At 47.0% G+C, this 17,052-nt stretch overlaps 1 protein-coding gene across 1 annotated transcript in view; it reads left to right on the top strand.

Annotated features, from left to right (window-relative positions):
- Nucleotides 1-17,052, top strand: part of DOCK2 (dedicator of cytokinesis 2) — a gene marked incomplete at its 5' end in the record, with an annotated part of 352,195 nt that overhangs the window by 89,171 nt on the left and 245,972 nt on the right. Inside the window, 1 exon segment of the mRNA XM_023764503.1 lies at nucleotides 5,775-5,926. Within this exon segment, the coding sequence (XP_023620271.1) occupies nucleotides 5,775-5,926 (152 nt within the window).

Genomic DNA, 17,052 nt, shown 5'->3' with positions numbered 1-17,052 from the left:
AAAAGGGTACGGTCTTTTTTTTTTTAGTTTTATTCATTTCAAACGGGCCGGATCCGGCCTGCGGGCCGTAGTTTGCCCACGGCTGGCCTAAAAGCTCTTTCTATGGAGCTGGTTGGTGGTTGAATGAGTGCGCTGGCAGGGAGGAGGCCATGGCAGCATGGTCAGCAATGGCAGGGTACATGATCTTGGAAGGTGTGAGGGGGAGCTGCAAGTGTAGGTAGCTGTCAGGCCATGTCTGTAGCCACTCCACATCATGAGAGAAATGTCAACGGAAGCCTTTCATTACTTGCTAGTTGAGGTGGTGGAATGATCGCCATGAGTAGATCCTGATTTGATAAGCCCTAAAATCAATCTATGATTCTCTCAGTCACATGCTCAAAATGCATGTGCATACACATCTGTACAGCACATTTCATTCATCAGCAAGCTGTGTTGACACTGCCTCAAGACTGTACCCCAATTATGTCCACTTCTGCATTTCTCTCCTACCACTAACTCATCAAACTTTTATCTTCTCTCCCCTTTACTGTTACAGTAAGGAGGCAGGAGAGCTTAGTAGATGTGAACACAAACTCTGGAATCATATTTCCTGGGTTTAAACCCCAGCTCTGCCACTTTCTAGGTGTGTGATCTTAAGTAAGTTACTGAATCTCTTTGAGCTTCAGTTTTCTAATCCCTAAAATGGGTATAATGATATACTTCTTCATAGAGAGAATGCCTGGTAGAGAGTGAGGGCTCAATCAATAGTATACCTCTTCTTTCCCTCTACAAAAAGCTTCCTCAGTGTTCTCATGCCTCTCTTTCTAGACCCTCCTTCCTCTCTTCATAAAAATACAAAAACAAAACATATTTATCTCCACCTAGTAATCAAACTCCGTGCCATGGGCCACGGGTTTTAATGAGACCTGGTCCCAGTCAGGCTCTCCAAGTTTATTGTCTCATATTATGCCCCCCATTTCCTATAATTCCAGTCACACTCACCTCCATATGCTATCCCTCCAACAAGCTAAGCAGATTTCCACCCCAGGGCCTTTGCATGCCATTTCTTCTGCTTGGGATGCTTGTCCCTGAGATCCTTGTAGGTAGTTCCCTTCTCACCCCTGGGTCTCAGCTCAAGTGTCTCCATCTCAGGGAGGCCTTCTTGACTGCTCACGTGAGGCAGTCTTCCCTGCTCACTCCAGCCCCTGAGTCTCCCGCTGCCCCATTCACTATTTTGCGGGCAGCTGACAGTGTTTGTTTCTGTAGCATCAGCTCTCAGGGATCTGCCCAGGTCTCCTGGGATCCACGATCATTTCTGTGCATAGCTCCAGGAAGGCTTTCTCCCTCAGCAACCAGCTCCAGCCTCGCAGGGCTGCCCTCCGGCCGTGAGGGCCTGCTTCGCCTGGGCACCTAGAGCACCCACAGTGCCTGGGGCTGTCCATCCCCAAGGTTTCACCACTCCTGCCGCTCTGCCCCTGTGGCCCACGCTGTCTGCGGAGCTCCCGATGTGAGACTTGCCTGCCTCTGTACGCTGCCTGGCCTCCTTCCCTCATGGCCCTTCCAGAGGTTTCTGAAACACCTCCTAATAAGTAAGTCACCTTCACCCAGGCTTCATCTTAGAGCTTGCTTCTGGAGACTCTAATCCAAGACAATGAATACCTTCTTAAATTATTTCTGATACCCCAAATAGCATATAATATCTCCAAGAACAGTGCCTGCTATAGTAGCTATTCATTAATATAAATATGTTGCATGTAGATTATCAGAGCTTACACATTATATTTATAATCAGTAAATTTTAATTTATAATTTATATTTATAATCAGACATTTTTAGACATAAACATACATTTTCTTAAAGGTTCCAGGACTTACATATCGATTTACTGTTCCTGCTGTCACTGTGCGTCTGAATGGCAAGTACCAACTTATTGTAGGGCGTTAGCTTATAGGTTTAGTACAATGGCATGTTTTATGCTAAGGATAATGGATGTATGGTAAAAGCAATAGTTGGGTTGGACTTTAAGTGAGTATTTACAATTAAGTTCTGGAAGTCCATTTCTTTCTTGGGATTTCACCTCCCTGGGATATCTGACCAGGATTTTTACAGCTGCCGAGTTCTGAGGTCTCCTAAGTGGGCTGAGTTGGTTTATCTGGGGAGATGTGTTTTGGCCCTTGGGGTTCATCAGGAGAAGAGTGAGGGATGGTTCTGGACCTTATAATTAGGCATGTTTTCTGGGAGGTGGGGAAGTGAATCGTGAAGAGTGCGTTAGGGGAAACACTAGTAGAGTTGTAAGAGGCTTGTAACCTGATCTGGAATATGAAGTTTGTGGATAGTTATTGATTTCCTGGTGGGTGGAATTGCTTTTCTCCCTGTCCCACCGGCTGGAGGAGGGAGGTTGTAAGAAGAAATTGCTATCCATCAGACTGGAGAGGTGTCTGTGGAGGTCTCTGCGAGTCTGGCTGATGGGACCAAGAGGCCTCTGACATGTACAGATGCTCCCCAAGCCCGTGAAGAAAAAGCAGCCGAGCAGAGCTGCACTTAGGCTGCTCAGATCTTGCCCGGGAGAATTTGGAGTTTCAATTACTTGTTTGCCAAAAGGCCTGGGGCGAGGGCAGGGTGATCCTTGACAGCCACAAGTTCCTCACCTTCCCCCAAGAGGGTTGAGCTGAGCTGAATTTTCCTTGCAGTCAATAGGAACTCAGCCGGAGCAGAATGAGTTTCACCTTAGAGCCTGTGAAAATCGAGCAGGAGTGAAGAGTGGATTAACCTGGGGATTAACCGGTGCCGGCGAGGAAGGAAGGGCTGGCTGTGAGCGGAGTGAAATTTCAAGTGCAGGCAGCCAGGGGCAGGCTTAGAAAGGGGGTGACCACACTGAAGATGTGACTGTCTTTAACCTTGCTCCAATAGTACGAGAGGGGCTCCAGAATGCTTCTGGTCTCCTCATTGTGCTGGTGGAACCAGGATGTGCCTGGGGTGCCAGTCTCATCCTCATGGATTTTATGGGTGGTTCTTTTGGTTTCAGCTTCAGGGAGGTGGCTTCTGTGTGTGGACATTGATTCCATGCACAGGCCTCTGCGGACCCTCCCTCAGTTCTGGGCTCATACTGAACCCATACCTCTCAAAATCCTCAAGGGATGATGGTGTACCCCAGCTTCCAGAGACAATATGAATTTAGAATGTGAGGCAGTTACACCTTTTGTTTTCAGCTTCAGGCCACAGTTTTATTTATGGGATGATAAGAGTCTCACTTGTTCTGTTACATAGACAATGACCACAGAGGGTGACAAATGGTGAGGCAGAAGTCAAGTCTGGGCACTACAGGAGCACAGAACAGGGTCACCCAGATCAGAGGTGGGTGTCAGGAATATTGTCCAAGGGGATTTGCATCTCTGTGAAGATCTAGAGCAGCGGTTCCCAACCTGTGGGTCGCGACCCTTTGGCGGTTGAACGACCCTTTCACAGGGGTCGCCTAAGACCATCTTGCATATCAGATATTTACATTGCGATTCATAACAATAGCAACACTACAGTTATGAAGTAGCAACAAAAATAATTTTATGGTTGGGTCACAACATGAGGAACTGTATTTAAAGAGCCAAAAGGTTGAGAACCACTGATCTAGAGGGTAGGAAGCGGTTAGTGAGAAGATGGGTGGGTAAGAGCATTATGGACAAAGAAATAACGTACAAAGGTACAGCAGGAGGACAGACAGGGCTGGGTAGCATGGGAAGAGGGGGCTGGACAGGTAGAAGGGCTTGGTCACAAAGAGCTTACCAAACACCCTCAGGGCAATAGGAGACGCCTGAGAAACTTCAAGGAGGCGCCTTGTGGTCAGGCTACTGTTTGGGGGAAATTTCTGCTCCTGAGACTGAAAGTGGGGAGGCCAGGGTGGGAGACTTGGCACAGGAGATGGAGGTAGATATGACTTCATGGTGGAGTGGATGTTGGGGAGAGCGAGGAGGAATCAAATTTGCTGGTTGACAGTGTGATGGGGATGTCTTCCCCCTGAGAGGGAGCTGAGGAGCAGGAGCAGGCCTGTGCACAGATGGAAAGTTGGGAGGTGTCCCCGGGAGTGTCTCCCTCCTAGGGCTGTGGCCATGGCCACTGGTGCTTTTTAGCCAGATGCATCTCAAGGTGGTTTTCCAAAGTGGACAAAGGATCTCCATTTCATTCTTTCTGTGGGGCTGATATTGGGGAGAAAGAGGTGAGGAAAAGGAGCATCTTATTTGCAGTGTCCCTGGGCTGTGAAATGATTGCAAAAGCGTGTCACATTTCAGGAGAGCTGTGCATTCAGGCGCTAGCACCTTCTACCACAGGACAGAACTTTCTGGAAAGAAAGCAGGGCCCAGGAACACTGCAGCTTCCTCTCTGCAGCCACTTTGACACATGAAAACTCTTTTCTATGAAAACACAGAGCTGAGTAGCTCTGCAGGCTCCTCGGTACCTGGTCTGAATTGCAATTTAGGCTTGTCACTGGCTGGCAGGTCTTCAGCTTGTGTCAGGCACTGGGTCCCAGGCTGGGTTTGCAGGTCTTTCATACTCATTGCCTCTGCCTAGAAAGATTGATCTGAGGCTCTGCAATATTTATCTTTTAAATCATTTGTGTTTGTTTGCTTGACAATCAAGCTGCAATTTAGAGATGCTGTTTCCCGAAGCCTTACAGACTAATAGGATTTCACAGCTCCAATTACAAAGGAGAAAAATCATTTCATCTCCAAACGGAGGAGCCAGACGTTTCTGAGAAATCATGGTTCACAAGAAGACAAAAGTACTTCCGAAAAACAGGCTCCATTATTAATGGCTTCCTCGGCTCAAATCTCACTGACTCTCAGCACCAGGAGGCTTTGTCTTGTTGGGGATGCGGTTTTTGATCTGTAAAGTAGATGACTTTCAGATTGGTAAACCGCGGCAGTGCCCACAGCCACAGTGGTTTGTAAGCAGTGTAAACATGTCCACTGCCTTTCCCCCTGCAAAGATGTCCTGCTTCCTGATACTTCCTCTGAACCGATATTGTCTGGAATCATAGAATATTTGATGGGTTTTAACAATCATTCAGTTCAGCCCTACATCTGATACTTTAAGAACATCTTTTAATATGCTTTCTTATTGATTTCAGAGAGAGGAAGGGAAAGGGAGAGAGAGAGAGAGATAGAAACATCAGTGAGAAATATCGGTTGGCTGCCTCCTGCATGTCCCCTATTGCAACCCGGGCATGTGCAAACCAGCAACCTCCTGGTGCATGGGATGATGCTCAACCAACTGAGCCACAGGCTGGGCTCATCTGATACATTGAATGCCTCTCCATAATCAACTACCTCTGCTTAAACACTTCTAGGATGGAGAGCTCTCTACTAGACTTTTCCATAGGAATTTACTAATTTTGCTCAATTTTAATTAGAATTTAAAGTTTAGTGACTTCCCAAGGAGATCTTTGTTAATATCTAAAAATCTCCAAACTGGCCTATTCTCTGGGATTCATATCTTTGTGATGGAATCAAATGGAGGTATCACAACTAGAATCCCAACAGAATGAACTTTTAAGGAAAAACACACAATCTGGTCTTAATTATTCTCTAGCTCTGTTTTTATGGCCAGTCCGAACAGGTTGGGGGAGGGACCAGAATGGTGAGTGACTTTCTATGGGAATCTTAACCTAATCTTTAACATTAACATTTTTACAAGGAGTCTATATTCTTGAATTAGTTATTTAATGAAAAGTTTTCTAAAAATAACAAGGAAAGGAAAGTAAGCAATGAGGATGCTCAAGCACATCTCCCCTGCCTTCATTCCAGAATGCCGGGACATCCTGCTTCCTGTCATCACCAGAGAGCTGAAGGAGCTGCTCGAGCAGAAGGACGACGGGTCCCAGCAGCAGCTGCAGGAGAAGAGGTTCTGCGTGGAGCTACTCAACAGCATTCTGGAGGTGCTCAGCTCTCAGGATGCGGTGAGTGCTCGCGATGACAGAGATATCCTGGACGCAGACGAGGGCCTAGCTGATGAGGCTCTAAAATGTTTGTGCTGACGAATGGCAATTGAAGTCTAAAGATGAAGGCCAATGGCTTGCTCAGCGGGCCTGCTTCTCCAGGGACTAACCCCCATGACTGTGAAACATGGCCTGGGGATAGGGGTTGAGCGTGTAGCATTCTGTGGGCATATTTTTCATTAGACAGTCTTGTGGTGTAGGTAATACATATTGCAGGCTTTTTAGATGACTGGTCCATTTCCAAAGCCTGGTTTGCAGGGGCAGGAGGGGCAGTTTCCCATGCCTACATGGCCAAGAGAAAAACCTCCTACCGCTTTCTTCGCTGATTGAATCTTATTTCTCTAGTTAGCCCTGCAATGGAGAAAATGGTTAAGAGTCATTCTGGATGAGCAGATTGCTCAGGAGTGATGTCCAGGAGGTGTTTGCCCTGGATGGGCTGGTTTCAGAGGACAGGGTAAAACCAAACAATCAAATAAGTCTTTTCTAAGTGTTAGTGTAAGCTTTCCTCCTCCTCCCTCCCAACCCCCACTCCCAGAAAATTCTCAGAGAAGGACTTTCTGGATGAACTCTATCTGTGATAGACTATAATTAGAAAACTCTGCAGAACAATGCTCCTTCACTGCTCATATCCCATAGTCAACCATTACTATCAATTTCTTTGCGTTTCTCTCTTCTGTGTCATTCTTGCTTTCCTAATTACTAGTAAGCTTCCTCTAATCTCATTACTATGAAAATGCAGCAGTTTTCTTGCTTTCTTCAAGCATTCATTCATTCATTCATTTACTCATTCACTCATTGTATAGTATATGATGCACCAGGTGTGTGCCAGGAATTGGGTATAAAAGGCATGGTCTCTTAAGAAAATCTTTACAGACATATAAGTAAGCAGTTGCAATATAACCTAACAACTAAAATCTACATGCATACTAGGAGTCTGGAGCCACAAAGAGTGTGTGTGTGTGTGTGTGTGTGTGTAAACATTTTTGTCAAGGAAGCCTTCACCAAGATAGTGAAGCTTCAGTTGGGTGTTCAAGGGTGAATAATTACTGATCACAGATGCTATGTTATTTCCTATTTCCTAGGCACTGTGCTGAATGCAATCCATTCCTTCGTTCTGCTCACTTTAACCAGTGCCCAAGATTGTTATCCTCATTTTACAGATGAAAAACCTGAAATTCATAAGCTTAATGTTCAATTATAGACAGCAAATAAATTGCATGGTCAAAATTCAAACCCAAGTTGGTCCAACTCCAAAGTCTGCATAGTGATAGGCATTGGGGATGCAAAAGCTTGATCTTTGTCTCTTCCTTTTCTTTCTATCCTCACCCTTTTCCTTGGGGAGCGAGTGTATAATACCCAAAAACTTGGCTACTCAAGATTCACTCCGTGATGTTATGATAATGGTGGAGTTTTCATATATACACTCATGAGCCAGTTGTTGAACCTGCCCTAGTCTTTGCTATTTGATCTTTACAAAAAACTTTTTAAGGGAGAATTTTGTCTTAACTCTCACAGTGTAGGGACATGAAGGTAGGCCTAATATTTCTCCAGAAACATTCCACAGAATGTTACCTCTTCCTGTTGAAAAGAATTTACAGTGTTCCTTTATTTCAGTAATGCTCACAGCCCTTTTTGTGTGGACTGTGCCAGAGGACCCCAGTTTGAGGAACACACTTTTAATGGGCTAGCTGCCAATTGCCCGATTAGGGGAGGCTGGCCTCAGCTCACAGTTTATTAGTTAAGCCGTGATGCGGGGATTCTGCCCACCCCATGGGAGTGGCCCCCTGGACTTCCATCCTGACAGGTGGTCATCACTGTGCACATTGGGTAACAGCAGACACTGGTAAGAAGAGGCGATGTCTCACACACCCTAGGTCGTGGGCCTTCAAAGCAGAGAAGTGAGTGCGAGGCTCTGAGCTCCCCTGGGGGACTGTGCATCTGGACTGGGGGTGTGTGAGAGACATGGTTTCTCTCTCTGCTGCCTTCAGTGCACAGCTTCCATAATGACTTCCTACTGTGGGGACTGCCAGCCCTTTCCCCAGGGGGAGCACCTGGTTGCTAGATGAGTTTTTAAATACTTGTATTACCACTGGGTTTGGTACAAGATTTGGATACTTTTGGAGCTTCTGACTAACCTCACCAACTCTAAGATGGAAATCTCTCCACTTCTCAAGAGCTTTTTCTTTGACAGAAATTCATTCAGTAGCCATGATTACTTTGAATGAAATGGAAAGTCAGAAATCCCAAGTATCTAATCTAAATCTCTCTTGCTGTGGTACAGAGTGGCTCTCAACCCGGGCTGCACATTTACATCACCCACGCTGCTTTGCAGAAGCAGTAGAGCCGAGGCTGCAGTCCCAGTTCTTCTGATTTAATTGGTCTGGGGTGGGTGGGGGCATCTCAATGACAACTTTACCAGGTGACAAGAACAGGCAGCCAGGGTGAGGACCACAGCTCAGTGCACGTCTGTAACTTGAGCATGAACCCGAGTGCCTTGGAGGAGCTATTAAAACAGGTTTCTGGTTGTTAAGTTGGAAGGATGGGGCCTGATCATTTATTTTTCTAACAAGTTCCCGGGTGATATGGATGGTGCTGGTCCGGGAACCACACTTTAAGAACCACTGCTCCAATATGGCCTAATTTTTTCCCCATCTTCAGTATTCCCTGGAAATAAAAGAACAGTTGGGCTCATCCTCAGGCCTTTACCTTTCTAATTGAAGAGCCCTTTCCAGTCTATAAAACCTACCATCTTGCAATATGGCATTTAATAAACCGTAAAATGGCAGAATCTTCAAGCCCATTCATTTGTGCTCCTGCATTCATTTTCATGCGGCAGCGGGGACATGGCCTGTGCAAAGATCTGGCTTTGAGAATCCAGACCGTTGGATGTGCCGTTTGGTTTCTACAGGCACCAACTTCTCAAAATCTGAAATTAGGAAGAAAAATAAAAAAGCCTCCCAGGGTGAATGTCCTGGAATTGTTTTTTCTGGTTATTAGAATCCTCTCTGCTGACAACAGCATAGCCATCCATTGTTTAGTGGTTCTTTGTGGGCATCACGGAATAGCCATCTGCCCTCCCCAAGCATAGACTATGTCTGCCCGACGGAACCATTGCCCAGGGACAGACCGTGTGTGGAAAGTTCGCAATTGTAGTGCAGGATGCCAAGCTTCCTTTTGGGGGGTGTTGTGTGTTTGGGGGACGGGAAAGAATGCTTGTCTTCAATAGGTCGTCATTGTTCCAGGAGTTCCACCCCAGTGCAGCAGGCCTGGCATGTGGAAGCTGGTTCCCTGTTATTACTTTATTCATCGTAACCCTGGGTGGCATATGACTCAGGGCAGATGTCCGCCTTAGCCTGGGTGTCGGTGTTTTTTTAATGATGGTGTTAAATTTCCTCACTCAGCTGCGTGAGTTGCACTCAGCATAGGAAAGAGACAGGCTCGGGTGAAGGGTGAAAGGTCGGACTTCTGCCTCTAGTAACCCTCTTTCTCCCCTCCCCGGCCAAGTTTAGTTGTCAACTTCCGTTGCTTTGAAAGGCAGTTTCCCACTGGCTTCGTTCTGTGCCTGGCCATCTGCTGAGTCACTCATAAAATTTAATTTTGCGCCAGACCAGGAGAGAGTTGGTTTTCCCTCTTAAAACAGGCTTTTTGTTTTTATGTGTCATCCCTCGGAAGGAAAAGAGAGTCCTTGTTTGTACCCTGCCTGCCAGTCACACAGCGGGGAAAGATGGCCCCAGATTCTGAAGAGAAGGAGGTGGTTGTACAAGTATTTGCATCGTGGATGTCATAGAGAATGCACAACGTCTGCTCTAAAAAAATAAACCCTTGGAGTCCATGGACTAGACCTGTGGGTCTTACCAAGGCATCTTTCAGTCCTGACTGGTATGGGGGAATCTCATACTTGGACTCATCAGCTTAGTGATGGAGAACCTTTTGAGCTCGGCCTGTCAGCATTTTGAAAAACCCTAACTTAACTCTGGTGCCGTGTCACATAGAAATTTTTTGATATTTGCAACCATAGTAAAACAAAGACTTATATTTTTGATATTTATTTTATATATTTAAATGCCATTTCACAAAGAAAAATCAACCAAAAAAATGAGTTCGCATGTCACCTCTGACACGCGTGTCATAGGTTCGCCATTAGACACATAGAGCTTTCGCCTCTGCATGTTCTCTTGCTTGGAATGTCCTCCCCAGCTCCCATTCTTTCTGGGCAAGTAAGATGCTAAACTCCTTTTAACTTCAGCTCAAATAATGCTTCCCTTCTGAAAGCTTCTCCATTCCACATCCTCTTCCTCTCACTCCCCTCCAACCCCCACCACCCCACACCCCTGGCAGGTTTCAGGACTTCCTTCTCTGGGTTGTCAAACCATGTGTTCAGACTGATATTAGAGCACCGGCTGCTTTGTCACACTTCCCTGTGTGTCCCTTGCCAGGCCTTGAGCGCAGAGGCTCAGAGAGCAAATCTCACTAGCTGCCTTCTCAGAGCTTATACTTCCAGCCTAGCCTCATACTAATCCCCCTTTCCTCTCCATCCTCCTGCTCCGTTAACATTCTCACAATCCCTCACCTGCCCAGCACTCCCTCACCTGTGGGCTGTGTGGGTGCTGTTGGCACTGCCAGAATGCATCCCATCTCTTGTGGTCCCAGGAACAGCTTATGCCTGCTCCGTGTAGCATCTGTGTGTCATCTTCTGTGACTTACTTGCCTGTGGAACCAGGAGCCTCTGATGAGAGAGGTCTACCAATCTGCCCTGGAGCTCTGCCCTCCCCTCCCCACCCCTCCAACGGTGGCTGCACAAAACTATCTGTTGAAGGAATGAATAAGTATGAGTTTCCCAGATCAATAGCAGGCCCTTGGGTCTTCGGCTCTGAGTCTAAGGGGCTATATGCCTTTTCCTCCTTTTGCCTTCCTTGGATGTCGGGTACAGGGGGTTAAATGAACCACACTTAGTTTATGACATGTTATCCTTATGGGTATGTTCAGGCCCTTCCTTATTTCTTGTGTGTGTGTGTGTGTGTGTGTGTGTGTGTGTGTGTGTGTGTGGTGTCTGTGTATTTCTCACCTTTCATCCCTATCTCCTGCTCCCATCCCTCTCCCTCCCCCACCTGCTAGAGGTGATTTGTCAATATGTTGAATAAGCATGTCTGATGTTTGGTGCATGTAGTTTTTAACACGCACACACTCCCACTCCCCAGGCATGCCCCTCTCTTAAAAGGGACCAGGCATTGACAGCAGCAGGGCATTAGCATCTTTAGCTCTGCTAAGGTCCCCAGGGGTGGCGTGCACGGGAGTAGTCTGCCTGGAGGGTGTTCTTGGTCCAGAGCTGCCCTGGCCTGCCCACGTGTGGGAGCAGCAGACTCCACAGCTCTCTGCTTGGGTGCCTTCTGAAGTGCAGCCCCCACGGCCACCCTGAGCTCCGTGCTCTCTCATAATCCTCGGCAGCCTGCCTGATGCAGGCGTGAAGGGAGGCTGATGCCTCCTCTTTGCATTACCATTTAATTCCCAGGAATCAATACCACCGTGCAAAAGCGGCTGGTTTTATTCTATCCTATCTGCTCCCTCGTATCTCTAATAACAGGCAGGGAGACAGGGCTTGCTGAAATTCTTTGTCTGGGGTGCATTCCAAGCAGAGAACAGCTAATTAATCCCCAACTTGCAGTTGAAATAGATCAAACTCTCTTGCTGTATCCAGGGCCATTTGCTTTATTCCCTTGCTCATCCCCTGCTTCCATGGCATTCAATGTGCCTTTGCTAGACCAATGGGACGATCTTATGCGTTCATGGACAGTGACATCTGATACACTTTTCCCCCCAGCACCTTCGAGCCTGTAAAGTCTTTCCTCATAAGTCATAAGGACTTTGTTTCTGGCCACCAATGGCAAGGTAGGCTTTATTATCCCGTTTTATGAGTGAGGAAGCTGAGTCTCAGAGAGAGGCTGGGTGATCCTAACCGAGGTCAGAGAGTTAGTAAAGGGCAGAGCTGGGAGGGAGTCACCCCACCTCACTCCAAAGTCACCCGCCTCCCACACGCCACGCCCCCCACCATGAGCATTTACACTTTCCCAGTGTCGGTTCCCTGGTGGAGGGGCGTGCACAGGCCCTGGAGTCAGGCCACATTGCATTCATATGCTCATCCGGCAGACACCAGGGCTGTCCTGAACCCTGTGTCGTATGCTGGGGTGATGGTGGGGAGCAGAGAAGGCCTGCATCCGAGCTCCGCTTCTTCCTAGCTGGGGACCTTGGAAGTCATGCAATCTCTCTGTGCAATGGGGTGCTGCTTCCCCAGGTGCTCAGGATTACAGGGAACACAAGCACCTGTGAACACAGGCAGCTCCGCAGCTGGCACACAATCCACACCCAGTGCCGGTGGCTTCCCTTCCTCCCTCGCTGTCCTTCCTTCCTTGCTCCTCCCACTGCTCCAGGCTGCCTCTGAGGCACCCCTGTCTCTCTTCTAAGAGCAGTAAAGGGCCCAGTGGCCTCCTGGGAGAATGGCAAACAGGTACTGTGCCCTTCCCACTGAGGCAGCCCCTTCCCCCCAGCCTGCGGCGCCAGCTGCTTCGGAGGAGGCTTGCCAAGGAAGATGCTGCAGACAGAGCAAAGCGTCCCTGCAGGGCAGCTGGACTTCCTAAGTGTTCCCTGTGGGGGGAAGAGCCAGCCTCCCTCCCAGGGGCTCCTTAGGGTCCCAGAACTTCGGGGCTCAGGATAGTCACTGCTGGGGGTTGTGTGCTGGGGCTGACTCACACCAGCTCCTGAGAACCCAGCGTTACATTTTAGGAATCTTGTGAGTTATTTTATTAAATCACTGCCATTATTAAAAATTTATATAAATATCTATAAGTAAATAGGTTAATTAAAATCAGAGGCAACAAATAGATACTCAAAACACATCGCTTTCTAATGATCTGTACCCTGGATTCTTGCATCTAGTGGGTTCCTTCGGTGGGAATACTACGCAATGCTCTGCGGCTGCCCATCTCTTCCCAACTCCGTGTTCAGTGACGTCACATTGGCAGCTTGAAACCCACGGTCAGTGAGGACTCACACACGGCATTGCCAACACTGTCTATCCAGGCCTTTAGTTTTTCTTTCCTGAGTGCCGACTGGTAAACATGTGCCGACACAGCACTGCCTGGGACTCAAAGGAATTGCAGAAAACAAGGCAAGCCCAGGGGAGCTGCCCATGCGCCTCTTCTTCCCGTGGCCCTGGCTCTGCTGCCCTAAAGGTTCTCATGGGACCGAGCAAAGAGAAGTTGCTCCGGGGAGGCAGCGGCTTTTCAGACAGACTAAACACTCAACCTAGAGCAGAGATGTAGAAGGATGCTTCAGTTGCCATGGCAATTCTTACTGACTGGCAATGGCTTCTTTCCTAGCCGTGTTGAGAATGTGGCGGCCTACATAGACCAGGGAGAGAGCGCCCAGGTTCCTGCACAGGTGAGGGGTGGGGAGATTGACCTCGGGCTGCGGGTTCGCACTGCCTAAACCAGATGTTCAGTCCACACAGCTGTGGGAGAAGCTCACTTCCCAGGGACAGTATTGTTTTTCCCTTCAGTAGGTTTTGACCCTTTGGCCTTAAATAGGGTTCAAAGATGAATAAAATTCATTTTGATTAGCAAACATCACAGTAATCATTGTTACAAGGTAGAAGCATCTATGGATACCAAACTTGTTGGGCTAAAGTGTCAGGAGAATCAGGATATTTGCATAGTCTCAAGGTATCTTCCCAAAGTATCCACTTATTAATGACACAAGGAACAATAGTAACTTTACAGTGGAGAAACCTGACAGGCACCACCGTACGGTAACCAGGTAATGACAGAGAGCACCCCCAGTGAAGACATAAAGCAGCATCCTGTGCCTCTTGACAAGATGTACTGAGGACAAGATGTACTCACGTGGGGAATCATGCCAAAAAGCCACAACCCGGATCTCATAATTAGAAAGCATTCAACAAACCCCAGTTGAAGGATATCCTACAAAATAATAGACTAGTACTCTTCAAAAGTTAAGGTCATGTGAAAGACCAGGAGAACCCATCACATATTGGAGGGCACTTAGGAACCATGGCAACTAAATTCACTGTACAATCCTGAATTGGGTCATGGACCAGAAACTAGACATTAGAAGGAAACTGGCTAAACTAGAATCAGGCCTGCCGTTTAGTAAGTAGTATTGTGCCATTGTGAATTTCCTGGTTTGATCATTGCGCTCTGGTGATGTTAGCATGTAGGGAAGTTGGATGAAGAGTACATAGGCACCTTTTCTGCTACGTTTGCCACTTTTCTTTAAGTCTGACATTTCAAAATAAAAAAACATTTTAAAGATTAATTTTGAGGTGTGTAAGGGATGCTTGCCCACTTACAGAGAATGCATTGGGAGGATGAGCAGTTCCCCAAAGTACACCTGTTCCAGCATGAAGGGATGCTGATAGGTGAGGGGCTTTCTCCGCTTTTTCAGTTAAAACTACAAAATCCGCAGACAAATGACTATCCTTAGTAGAGGATTCTACACTGTTAACTGCTCCAGCCTAGCAAGAGGTGATCAAGTGAGCAACTAGGCCATTGCGTGTCTAAACCATCAGCGTGCACTCACCCAGGACTGGGCAGTTTCCTTCTAATGTCTAGTTTCTGGTCCATGACCCAATTCAGGATTGTACAGTGAGTTTAGTTGCCATAGTTCCTAAATGCCCTCCAATATGTGATGGGCTCTCCTGGTCTTTCACACGACCTTAACTTTTGAAGAGTACTAGTCTATTATTTTGTAGAATATCCTTCAACTGGGGTTTGTTGAATGCTTTCTAATTATGAGATCTGGGAGTGTGATGGAGCAGAGAGCCTGTCCTGGCCACAGGGCCCCCAGGGCTGCAGCCTTGTCCTGGGCTCTCTGACAGCCCTGTCCACGCCATGATTCCTAGGCCAACTTTTGGGGCTTGAATGTTACCCGATCTTCGCTTGACAGGCTTGGAGAGTGAGTGGTTTAACAAAACTTCCCAGATGGTCCCTGGGTTGTTAATCTCAGAGGATCCATCTGGAAAATTAAAAGACAGCTTTGTTGATGGTTGACCAGAACTCCCCCCAATAAAATTAATAATCCAATGTGTTCTGCTCCGTCAGCACTAATTAGAAATACTTCTTGACATATTCTTCAATATTGCTTTATCTGCCAGGACCAAAGTATAAAGGAGTTTGCCTGCAGCCAAATCCCCGAGGGCCTGTGTGCACTCCCTTCCGCCCTCAATTCCATACCCACCTTGTGCCTCCCAGGGCCAGGACCAGGGTGAGGCAAGTGAAGCTTACCTGGGGACGGAGGCAAAGTGTACGGGGCACCAAAAATGCACTGATCAAGAAAAAGAATATTTCCATGCAGTATGGGTTGATATTTTGTTCATCATGTATTTTTTGCATTAATTTTTATTTTTAAACAGGGACATTAAGTTTGATTTGTCTGGATTATTGAGTTCTTGGATGCCTCTTACATTTTGTCCCATGGGCAGGAGCCTTGATCTCTCACCTTAGTGCTGGCTCTGTGTAGTGCCTCTTGCCAATACCAGCACCTGTGGTAAGAAAGCTGGGCTCTGCACCTGAATGCGCAAGCGTGGCAGCTGGCAGGTGTGGAGAGGCACCTTTTTGTTCACCCCGAAAGAATGCCGAGGAAGGTTGCTGTCTGCAGGGAATCCTTGCATAAAAGCACGAGTTGAAAGGAACAGCCATTTACACTGAACCTTCCCTGGTCCAGCCACTTGCTTTCCAAAAAGCATTTCCTACATAATGTCTGAATTAAATCTCCCCTTCACAGTTGGCAGCGTGAGTTAAAAGCCCGCTCAGCAGCAGAAAAATGTAGCTATGTTTGGTCCAGGTTACAGTTACTGAGGGAACTATAACTTTGATTTGCCCAACTGGTCTAAATGTAAATCCTTAAGAGAAGCATGGTAAGTGTGAAAGGAAGTGCTTGGTTTTTAAAGATGCCTTTGATCCACGGCTCTGTCTGTAGTACCCCAGCTGCCACACGCAATCCAGGGGCAACAACCAGGGACTGTACCAGAAAAGTTTCCAGAAAACAACCCAAGAGTTCTAGAATGGACATTTTCTCAGGGAGATTTCAGATAATATTAGCCATAGGCATAAACAATTGACTTGGCAGCACAGGTTAGAAAATGCAATGTTTAATTCCAGCCCAGTTTCTCCAAGCAACATAACATGCTAAAGCTGTCTTTGACTCTCTAATGAATGCCTTTTCCTCTACCAGAATTCACTCTCAACTTAGCTTTCCTCTCCACCCATCTTTCCGACTGTCTCCAGTGTATGCTGTGTTCCAGGTAGACCAGTCTCTCACTGCCCCACCAACCCTCATCCTTTCCTCTTTCTTTGTCATTGACCTGGTTCCTCAAGATGGAGGGCATTTAGTGGTTGTCCTGAGGCCCCCCAATTAGAGGTTCATGACCTGAATCTGGCCCACCGATCTATTTCATTTCCCTCACCAAATTATTGTTATTTTTAAATATGTTTTTATTAATTTCAGAGAAGAAAGGAGGGAGGAATAGAAACATCAATGATGAGAGAGAATCACTGATCTGCTGCCTCCTGCACGCCCCCTACTGGGGATCCAGCCCACAACCTGGGCATGTGCCCTGATCAGAAATCAAACTGTGCCCTCCTAGTTCATGGGTCGATGCTCAACCACTGAGCCACACGAGCCAGGCACACTTGTTGAATTATTTAATGAAGCTACTCGAATTACTTCCCATTGTTTTCTAGGTGATGGAGTTGCAGGTTTATGCTGTCTGCCTCACCCACCTGAATTGTGACTCCTGGGAGCCAGACTTTGCCTTTCCTGATAGACCCAACCCAACTGCCCCTCCCATTAAGAAACCATCCCAGATTCCTTTTGCCCTATTGTATCAATCTCCCAGATGCAGTCTGAAAACTTTTGGTTTTATATAGAATTAAGTGCTTAATTATCTGCAGTTTGACATCTGTTCTTGTCATTTTAGGCATGTCTAGCATATGTTGAAACAGGGCCAGCACTTTTTCTGTTATTTTTCTATTTTTCTTTTCAACTAAGGCAATGTCTTTCCATCTCACAAAACA

This window comes from Myotis lucifugus, unplaced genomic scaffold (assembly GCF_000147115.1).
Source record: "Myotis lucifugus unplaced genomic scaffold, Myoluc2.0 scaffold_333, whole genome shotgun sequence".
In the NCBI taxonomy this organism is placed as follows: Eukaryota; Metazoa; Chordata; class Mammalia; order Chiroptera; family Vespertilionidae; genus Myotis; species Myotis lucifugus.
This window is presented reverse-complemented; position numbering and strand designations above follow the sequence as displayed.